An 11,151-nucleotide genomic window follows, 5' to 3' on the forward strand; every position below is an offset into this window, starting at 1 on the left:
TATCTACCTTCCTACTTATTAGGATTTTGGTTTTAGCTAGGTTGACTCTAAGGCCCTTCAATTCTAGACCTTGCTTCCACACCTGAAACTTCTCCTCTAGTTCTGATAGTGACTCTGCAATTAGGGCAAGGTCATCAGCATAGAGGAGCTCCCAGGGGCAACCTGTCTTGAACTCCTCTGTGATTGCCTGGAGGACTATGGTAAATAAGAGGGGGCTGAGGACGGAACCTTGGTGGACCCCTACCTCTACCCGGAATTCATTGCTGTACTCATTTCCAACCCTCACCTTACTGGCAGCATCTCTGTACATGGCTCGCACAGCTCTCACTAATCATTCTTTTATCCCAAGTTTCCTAATTTAAATACCTCTAGCGGCAATAATTATCAATATATTGTGGTAGACACAGTTGAGTTTGTGTTTTTTTTTTATATATAAATTTTCATTTCATTTTTTATAATAGTCAGCAGGGGAAGGCAGTGTTCTTTTTTCTAGGGTCTCTGAAGGATTGGTAGGAGAAAAGGTGGAAGATACCCTTAGATCTGTGACCTAGCCCATATGCTAGCAGCAAGGAACATTCATGGGCCATTTATTGGTGTGAAACCTAGCAGTGGATTAAGTCTACTACTCAAGAGCAGGAATGATCCCTCTGACAGGCTCCCATATAGTTTCTGTTTACCTATTTTCTCTCTGAAGGCATTGGTCATTCTAAAGCCTTGACAGTGATGCCATGCAATGGGATTGAACCTGAAACCATGTAGTAACTTAATCTTATGACCATGCCTATATACTTTTCTCACCTACAATATCATCTTTTTTCTTAATAAATAAATCTCATTCAATTTTAATAAAATAATTTAGAATATTTTATATTTTGTTAAAACGTTTTTGTTGTTATTTTTTCATGTTAAGGTTTTAGAATGTAATTATTAATTACATGTTTTTTTCTCTTTCAGGCAATTACAGCAAGACATGTTGCTGTTCAGGTTGATGAAGGAAAGGTAAAATATAATACAGTTTTGCTTTGTTTTTTAACTTGGCCCAGACTGTTGTTAGTACATATATTATCAGCCTACACACTTTAAAACAATTGGGGACTACTTGAAAATTGATATGTTGAATTCAGAAGGAAGATCAATGCTGAATAACAAATTAAACCAATAAAACAAAGCAATTAAGCTTACAAGGATTCTTGTATCCTTTCCTCTTGATACTTTTTTAAAAAATTTATTGACAGCACAGTATTATGAGTTATAATTATGTCGTTTGTTAAAACTGATGAGACTATAGAAATATGGTAGGACTGTCATAAATAAAAATAATCTATCATGAAGACAATTAGCTAACTGAATTTTTGAGACTTTTATAGTTTTTAATATTTTTAGACCCAAATATATTACTTTTTTGTTATTTGTGAAAATTATTAGGTATTTCAAAGTGATTAAGTAGAGCAACAGACAGGCTAAATAAAACATTGTATTTTAGTTTTGTCTTTTATTCTTCCTGACTTATAAAATAATCATCAGTAAGACTAATGAGTATTAATGTTGCTTAGCTGTGTTTTAGTCCCTTCTCCTTTTCATATGCCTTTCGAAATGCCAATTGCTTGAATGTTATGGGGAGTAGTTAATGTTTAAAGTAATCTTGAAGCTTTTATTTTGCAGTATTTTTAACTTGGTTTAATATATAATATGGTCTTTGGTTAAAACCTTGCACTGCCATTAGTACACTCATTGTAATTTGCTTTTCATTTACAAGGTTAATTATATACGCATACTTTCATACACACTATGTGATGTTCACACCAACTGCGAATGTCACATTGTAGGTTATACTACATTGTTTAATTCTTATAAGGGGGGGGGAATAATAATAAAGTGGCTGCTAAATATAGATTGAGTGATGTTTAAGTTCAGTTTATTGTATCCATGTGATAGTAGGAAAGTGATATTAGTAGCTATTCTTATAACATTTTTCACAAAAGTGAAGAGAATAAAATGGCTGCTTCTGATCCAATCCTTAGTTGTTTTTATGTAATCTAAATAGATTTTTAACTCTAGTGTATTTATGATCATAATCATTATCACCACCAGTATTATCATGTTTCATAAAAAATCAGTCATTTATACTTTATAATTCTTATATATTTTGGCTATATGAAGGTGTTATGTTTTACACCTGTTGTGATCACGTCATTTAAAAAAAATATTGCAGTCATCCCAATAATCATACTTGTCATGTTTTACACCTATTGTGATCACATTTTTTTTTATCCTTGTTGCAGACTTCCCAAACTCCCAGTTCAACTAAAACAGTCAAAATAACCACACAAAAGAAATCCATTCAATCACCTTCCTCTTTATCATTTTCATCATCATCATCTTCATCACTCTCAGCCCCTGTGGCAGTTTCAGCAAATCTTGGCATATCTGAAAACTCATCCTCTCATTGGTCTCGTGCAATCACCACTCAAGATACTATACAGTCTAATTTGGTAGCTCAGCCTACAGTGACTTCAGGCTTACTGTCCAATAATACTACTCCCTTAGCAGTCTTTAAGAAAAAGGTGAGAAAATATTAAACATGGAAGATATTTAGTTGTCTTCTTTCATATTCACAAATAATTCCATTTATGAATTTTTTTTTTGGTAGTCATGAATTATGAACCCATAAAATTTGACTAATAATTTTTATACATAATGTTTATACTTTTACAAATGTTTTAAGTTGTTGATAAATAAATTGTAGATTCTTGTAAGGTCTTTAAATATAATTTTTTTTAGGCTTACTAATATTGATAAATTTGTATAATCCTAAACATACTATAGATGCAGATATAGCATATTAATCGTGAATATTTGGATAAATCAATTAGTGATAAAATGTAGATGAAAAAAAGTAACCTGAACATATGATTTTACATAATTACCATAATAATTATGAATTATTCAGTTTTGCCCCAGTGTTAAAAATTCTTCACTACAATCCCTTTGGATTTCTAGAGTAGATATATTTTGTATAATAATCTTCTAAGAATTAGTTTTGATTGAATTTATATTTCTAAATTTAGCCTTGTATAATAAATCTAAAAAAATATTTTGTTCCTGAGATAAAATCTCTCAAGGTGTTAGAGTTTCTGTATTTATTCATATTCGCTGATTTTTGTTTCAACCAAATATGTTTACTTTTTCTCTTTTACATGTGCTTCTCCTTTGTCATTTCAAACATTTTACCATGCATTTTCATATTTATATTAGATACTTCATTTAGAACATTTTTATGCTTTTCTTTTTCTTTTGTTAAAAAAAAATGTAGTAAAACTTCTATTTAGATAATATATTTTCATTATGTGGCAACATTTTTGTAAGTGAAATATATTTGGATTGTCAAGTTGTTTGAAAATTGAGACTTCATGACACAAATATGGAAACGTATTTTAATTCACATTAGTTAATATTTTGGGGATTTTTACATTCACACAAGACAGATAAAGAGAGTAATGTGATGGTTGAAGTATATTTTTCCCTATTTTCATTTACTCTATATAAATGCTTCTAATGACATTAAGGTTGAGGCTATCAGTGATCTCTCTCTATATAAAGAGGTTTTTAGATGTATGGTGAACATGTTTGTGAACACTATTATATAGTTTCCAGTAACATTATTTTATGCCAGCATCAGTTCTCCAAGATAAACTTGCTCTTCTTTCAGTTTTGTATACAAGATTATTTTCATAAGTTACTCAAGTGGTAAAGGACATTGTTATTCTTTTTATATCTGTATGATCAATATAGTTGTTTTGTTAAAACTTCTGTAGATTCAAACTACTGATATATTTTTAATTTACCAAATTGTTGTGCAATTCATTTATTTTGTTGCTGAGAAACAAAATTTAATGAGGTTATTTAAATTTGTTATTCCAGATTGTGCCACCTAATAATAGTAACAATAACAATAATCAGTCAAAGAATGGACAAGTGAGCAGTCAGTTAACTACACCAGTCACCAAATATCAGTCCACAACAGTTAAAAGCTTACTTGATGCGTCACGTAATACAAACCAAGTGTCTACGCCACAAACTTTGCTTTACCAATCTTCTGGTCTAATTGTTGTATCTCCTCCAACTGCAACTGCAACAACAGCAGCAAATACTACTACTACAACCCGGAGTATTCTTACTAAACCAGTTACAAGTCAGGCACCATCTGGAGCTGTAAAATTAATAGATTTAACAGGGGATGATGAAGCACCGTTTAAAAATCAAGCAAATGGAAAGAATGTTGTCCACACAGCTGCCATTGCACCCATGGGATCTGTGCGGTCAAACATTGTCTCCCAACAAGTTGTTCGTCAGGTAACACCAGTACAACAACCAAAAGTACCTTTTGGTACATCATTTCTTTTAAGTACACCTGCTGGGACTCAAATCATCAGCCCATCAGTAACACAAGGTGTAGGAGCAGCAAAACCTGGTGTATGCCAGTATGTTCTTACATCGACACCCAATATCCGGCCGGGTGCATTAGTTACAGTAGTACCTACTACAGGAACACAGAACTCTTCAGTGAGACCACCAATTGTATCAAGTACAGTTGCAAATGCAGGTTCTTTACCACAGTTACGGCCAGCTCAACAATCCACTGCAGTAGCCTCAGTTGATCTAACAAAGGCGATACGGCCACCTCCACCACTTCAAAGTGCCCCAGTGCAACAAAACACACAGGTAAGCTGAAAAAAAAAAAATCATACTTCTTTCTTGGATTTGATATCTTAAGTGTTCCAGTTGAGCTTAGATAATGTTTTTAGCTTGGTTAATAACCAGAACCAAATTAGATATTGTATTTGCATTTAATTTGAAGGAGTATTGAAAATTTTATGTTAAATATTTTCTGGTATGAGTAGGTTACATGTTGTGAAGTAATTTTTACCTCTACCGGAATACAGCACAGTGGTATTAATGTCCTGAATTTATATGTGTATAATACATGCTTCTTTTTTTCCAGAAATTTAAACTTAAACATTTCAGTGTGTGCATGATGTGTGAGGCCTATTATGTTCTGGACCCTATGTATATTATTATATTTGGGATGACATGACTAAACTAAGTTAATCTATTATCCAAGCTAATTGATGTGTAACATAGCATTTTAATCATAATAATGTTACATTTTTCTATGATAATGATATTAAATTTTTGTTGTATTTCATAAGTATATCCACATTGGAGATTGTGCCTCTGTCAGTGTCTGAATAAATATAGCAAATGTTTGCTGGTAATTGGTGATATGAAGTAATCAGAAAGTAAAATTGACATTAGTAACAAATTTTTTTTTTTTTTTTAATCTGACAAATCTGTGCTGTAAATAGATGCTATCTTGTGTGGTGTTGGCACAATTTATATCCCACAAAATTAACACTCAAAAATGTTGTGCACTATGGTTAGAATACTTTTTTATTTTTGCCACACGTAAAATACCATATTTTAATTTTAAGATTCTAATTTGTAAAAAAAACTTTCAGCTGATCCTGAATGTCTGTTGTTCAAAACATTAAAAAAGTTTCATAATGAAAATGTCAGGAGTTTTAAAATATGCACATTTTATAGAATAAGTGCTTTATTCTCTTTGTGACAATGTGACTGTGTGCATCACAACACAAACTGAATAGGAAGATTGAGACTGTACTTACTACACCATCATTATGAAAATCAAATTGATTTTCTAGAGCAAAAAAAAAAAAACCCAAAATAATTGTGTAGATTGTGTGATTCTATAATATTGATTTTACAGCAGGTGAACTTTCATACACTGTTAGAATGCAGAGGTCACTTATAATTTGCTTTACAGAAATTATAATTAATCTAAACACTTCTTTTCCTAAACATCATAGTACTACTAAAGAGAGATTTTTTTCCCTAGTAATTAGTGGTGTGCATTGTGATAATTTATATACCTCGTAACAAATTTAATGAAAAGACATCATACTTCTCATTTAATGTAGTGGGTTTTTTTAATGATAATTTTTAAGCCTACAGCACAATGTCTGTGGTTCATGCAGGGCTACTGCTCATGTACTCATATAGATCTGAGAATTAAGGATTCATTCTTTGAAAATAGCACTTAATATCACTACTATACTGGCAGTGGTAGTCAATGTTGAATGTCATATAAATCACAATAAGTACATCTTGCCCCTATTGATTTGTATTTTGGAAATCCCAGAAAAAGATAACAATTCCCATTGTTTAATAATCACTCTTATAATAAATGCTGTTGTCTATATATTTCATATCATGAAGAAAGATAACTCCACTAATATTATAGTTACCAGTTATTTTCCTTTCTTTTCTGTGTGTGTGTGTCTCATTCACTCTTTGGTACCCAGCATCGTCTCTTTCTCTCATTGCTCCTTCATCCTGAACCTCATTTTCTTTCACTGCCCTACACCTCAACACCCATTCTCATCTAGATTTTATGCCTACTTATTTCCTGTATATTGAGCATGGCTACTTCCCTGTAGATACTGGAGACCTGTCTTCTAGGATTAGCTTCAGTACCTGGAATTTTCCCTCCAATTCCACAATAGATTCAGCTACGAGAACTAGAATATCAGTGTATAGAGATTAACATGGATAGCTGATATTAAATTTCTCTCTGATAGCTTGTTTATCTATAACAAATAAGATAGCACTGAGGACTGAACCTTGCTGGAGCACTAATTCCATGCTAAATTCATCTCTGAAATATTTGTTGACCTTCACTTTCTTTATGGCAGCTTTGTACATAACTTATACTGCCCTCACAAGCCATTTGTCTACTTCTAGTTTTCTTATTAATCTCCAAATTACTGAATGTGCTACTTCCTTCCTGTCAACAAATGCCAAGAATAGTGGTTCCCTCCTAAACAGGTATTTCTCCTGAGGAATGTTGCATAAGCAATGCTTTTGCTGGGCAGTCTATATCTCATCTAGGTCTACTTTGCTATGGATTAATTGTGCTATGATTCTTTATGACCTTTATAACCTGACCCAACGGTTTTTTTCCTCTATAATTTCCTCTCTGTAAGGCATCTCTTTGGGTATTAACTATCCTGGTGGTTATCATGTATCCTACTCACCAGGAATTTTGAGCATCTCCACAATTATCCCTGATGGTTCAGTAGTTTTCCTCCCCTTCATGTCTCTAATCACCTCATCTACCACACTGCTGTCAATTTGAATTGTTGGCCTCTCTGAAGTGGTTAGCATGAGGTAGCACCTTCTTCCTATGTATTCTCCTCATTCAACAGCATTTCATGATAACACTTCCATGCCACTTTCTTGTCTTCTACAACGATAACAAAAATGCTTTCATTATTTCAGATGCATTCTTCCCCAATAATGTTTTGTTTCTCTAACACACTATCTTGCAATCCAGAAGACCCCACATTACTGATTCCCATATTGCAGGACAGGTGCAAATCTCTTTCTCCTTCACTCTTAGCCAAGTACACCTGTTGCCTAATTTAATAATGCTTTCTACTTCCCATGTTTTTTCTGGGTTTTCCAAGCTTGTCTTATAGCCATTACAGCCTTATCAACTGTGTCATTCCATCACCACATCATCTTTGATTTGGCTGGGACTTTGCACCAACCACACATCTGATCTGTAGCCCAATGCATGTCATTTCATAGATTTCTCTGTTGTTATCTACGTTATAGGTATCTTATTCCTCCCTACAGTCACATATATATATATATATATCAATCAGAAATTTCCCGTTTACTAAGCTCTCATTCTGAAGCCACAAGTCAATGTTGAGTAGTGCATATTTGTGTGAGCCATGTAAAGAAATTCAGTTTAAATAAACCATATATGCCACATGTATATCTTCCTCATCCGTCAGTGCTATCTTCCTTATCCATCAGTGTGGGGCAAGTTCTTTTGTTTATGATTCCTGTTTTTAGTGATTGGCCTCTGGTGTTCATTTTCTTAAGTTGTTTTTTATTAGAACTTTGTGGCCGTGCACTTCATTAATTAGTTTCTAATTTTCTCTTGTTATTTTGTTTCTTTGTTTTGTTAGACAGCATTTTAAAAATTTCCACCATTTGGTTTGTCACATATTCAATTACATTTTTATGGTTTTGTTTTTATTTATATAAACAAGCTTCTTATGAATACTTATATGTTTTGATATCAAAATGTTTTTTACCTTTGGTTTGGTGAGCATATTTCTTGCTTTTCAAAATCACTGTTCTTGTTTATTGTTTTTGAAATATAGTTTCTTAAGATGTTTTATTGACTGGCCCATTTTTTTGTTGTTGTTTGTATCCTATTTTTGGCAAAGGGCTGTTTGATATTTTTTACTCTATGGTGACTTTTTGTTTTTGTCAGTGGTGTGTGTTTATATGAATGTTAGCTGTTAGGGGTTCAATTCCAAAGTATTTCTATATGGAGCCTGGTACATCCTTCTGGCTTGCTAGTCCTCAGTCAAACCGTCCAACCCATGCCAGCATGGAAAGTGGACGTTAAATGATGATGTGAATGTAAGGGAATAAGCTAATAATAATTCAATGCTCGGAATTTGTTTTTCACATATCTCTCTTCTCTTATTTGTTGAGGAGAGGTCGTGGTGGTGTTATGATCCTATTGACATCATTTTGTTTCTACTGCCTGTACATTGTTGGTGGTCTACCCCAGTTTGCAGTTGACACCATTTATTGCAGCTGAATTTATTTTAGTATCTACATTGTGATGATCTCATTTCATTTCTTTTGCATAGAAAGTGTATGCAGTGTGAATATTGTATGGGGCATGTTATGAAATCTTTATGTAAGGAGTTGTGGAGTCTCTTATTTTTTATTTTTGTATTTATCTTAAATATCAAAGGTACTTTGACAAGGACATTGCATTTTTCTGCTATAATTCTAGAATATATTTGAATGCATGTGTGCATACACAATATGTTGTGTTTATACTTTTAATTCATCCATTATGGAAACTTCCTTTCAAAGGAAAGAAGATCAGTGAGCAAATAACAAAAGAAAAGGAAAGAGCAGTTAGAAACAAGAAGAGGAATTTTGACATTCATTTCTGGCATCCAACCGTCACAGGAAACAATATAGTTTTATACTTCCATGTATAAGCTGCAACACTTGTTGTGACTACGGTCCAATCTGCTGACCTCTGAAGTGACCTCTCCAAGGTACAAGCCTAATGTATTGAGATTCTGAGTTTCTCAGTTGCCAGGTTTTCTGTCTTGGCTTTGCTGATGTGATCCAATGAAGTCCAAAGCAGTATATTTGACACCAGTTTGACTGTAGGAAGTTGCTGGAAGATTTTCCAGTTGAACATCAGATCATCTAAGAAGCTCCACTCCTGAATTTTTAATAAGGTTTATTTCTTAGTTTTGTCTTGCGAGACAGTGAAGCTGTTTACCTAATCTGTAATCCTGGACAGAGCCTGTACCAGGTGTTGTTGGCATGAGAGTGCAAGATTCATATCAGGCAAGGTTATCAAGTACCAAAGTATCACTGTCTATTACTCTGAAGAAAAAAAAAAAAAAGCAATAATATTCCTGTACCCCAGGAAGGAAGAACAGGTGCATTATTAAGAAAACAGTCAAGAATGTGTGAAACTCTGAAATGCCAAAATGAAATAAATTTAAGGATAGCAGAGCTTAGGGAATAAACCTGATTAAGATATCAAAAATGAAATTGCATATGAAAGAAATTAAAGGAAGGCAGATATGAGAAAGAGACAGCCACGAAGAAGTTAACAAGAAATTGAAGAAGAATGGAATGTGAGATCTCTTAATGCACAAGCTACAGAAATATAGGAAACAAATTCATAATGTAGGAAACAAATTCATAATGTAGGAGTAAACATAAATATCTATTTAAAAATAAATATAGTTTTCTATATTTTGGATTCATTTTATTATCATTTTCAATACATTTAACTAAGATAAACATTTCATAAATATTTCCCATCATTACAGATGGCATGGGTACACGAGTATAACATAATTGTTTAGTAAACTGTACCTTGAAAATTAAAATGAAAATAATTTTCTTTACTTCATATTTTGCTTCTGGTATTAATTAATTATATTTAGAGTAATAGTCTTAGTTTAAAATATTGTTTTGATAAAATCAAATAATTATTTCTGTATATATTTTATATACTTCTAATTCAACTGTTGAGGAGACGCCTCTTCAAAGGAAAAGAAGATTAGCAAGGGAACGGCAAAGAAGGTGGCGCTCAACCTTATCTCAAGAACAATTAGAAGCAAGAAGAGAAAAAGGTAGAAAAAGATATTCCAGTGCTTCACAAGAAAGAATTAATGCAATAAGACTGCAAGCAAGAAAGCGTGAAGCTATGAAACGCCAAAATGAAACTGAAGAAGAGGGAAATTTAAGGCGGACAAAGCTGAGGAAATGGGCATCACAGAGAATTCGAAAAGAAACTGTGGAAGAAAGAAATTTAAGGAGATCAAAGATGAGAGAAAGACAATCACAAAGAATTCAACAAGAAACTGAAGAAGAGCGGAATAGAAGATCTCTTAAAGCACAAGCTATGAGAAATAGAAGAAACAGTCAAAGTTGTAATGTAAGAGTAAACCTGTAAATAATATCTGTATTTAAAAAATAAATGTAGTGTTCTTTATTTTATCGTTTCCAATAAATTTAAAGTAAACATTTGCTGTCAGTTTAGATGGCATAGGGTACACCAGTATAACATTGCCTAGTGAATTGCGTACCTTGAAAGTAAAGATGTAAATGATTATATTCTTCACTTGATATTTTTCTTTTAGCCAATTATTTATTTTTATGGCAATAGTTTTAGTATAAAATATGTTTTGATAAATCAAATAATTATTTCTGCTTAATTTTATACAATGACATTGGGAAATTTCTCCAAAGTAAGAAGAAAAGTCAGAGAAAAAAGTTTTTTTCAAAATATACATTTTGAAATGTGATGTTAAGTGAGGGATAGCTGAGACAGTACAACTTGCAATTGGATCCTTTATTGTGATTAGGTTGGCTACTTTACCTTTTGAAGATAACAACATAATTTTCTCTTTGTTCTTATTGTTTGAATTGGATGGGCATCAATATATTTAGGATATCATAGTTTTAGTGAGCAAGAATATAAAACAGATAGCTCCCCCC

General features: G+C 32.7%; 1 protein-coding gene across 10 annotated transcripts in view; it reads left to right on the top strand.

Moving 5' to 3' along the window:
• LOC106867666 (activating transcription factor 7-interacting protein 1) overlaps positions 1 to 11,151 on the top strand; it is a 101,001-nt gene that overhangs the window by 76,862 nt on the left and 12,988 nt on the right. For 9 of the 10 annotated variants that reach the window (XM_052972728.1, XM_052972717.1, XM_052972700.1 and 6 more), the window contains 3 exons: positions 955 to 999; positions 2,283 to 2,564; positions 3,922 to 4,722. In XM_052972728.1, coding sequence (XP_052828688.1) covers positions 955 to 999; positions 2,283 to 2,564; positions 3,922 to 4,722 — 1,128 coding nt within the window. The remainder of the gene's footprint in view (positions 1 to 954; positions 1,000 to 2,282; positions 2,565 to 3,921; positions 4,723 to 11,151) is intronic. The other variant, XM_052972702.1, reaches the window with a different exon arrangement.

Source organism: Octopus bimaculoides, chromosome 1, assembly GCF_001194135.2.
Source record: "Octopus bimaculoides isolate UCB-OBI-ISO-001 chromosome 1, ASM119413v2, whole genome shotgun sequence".
Taxonomy (NCBI): Eukaryota; Metazoa; Mollusca; class Cephalopoda; order Octopoda; family Octopodidae; genus Octopus; species Octopus bimaculoides.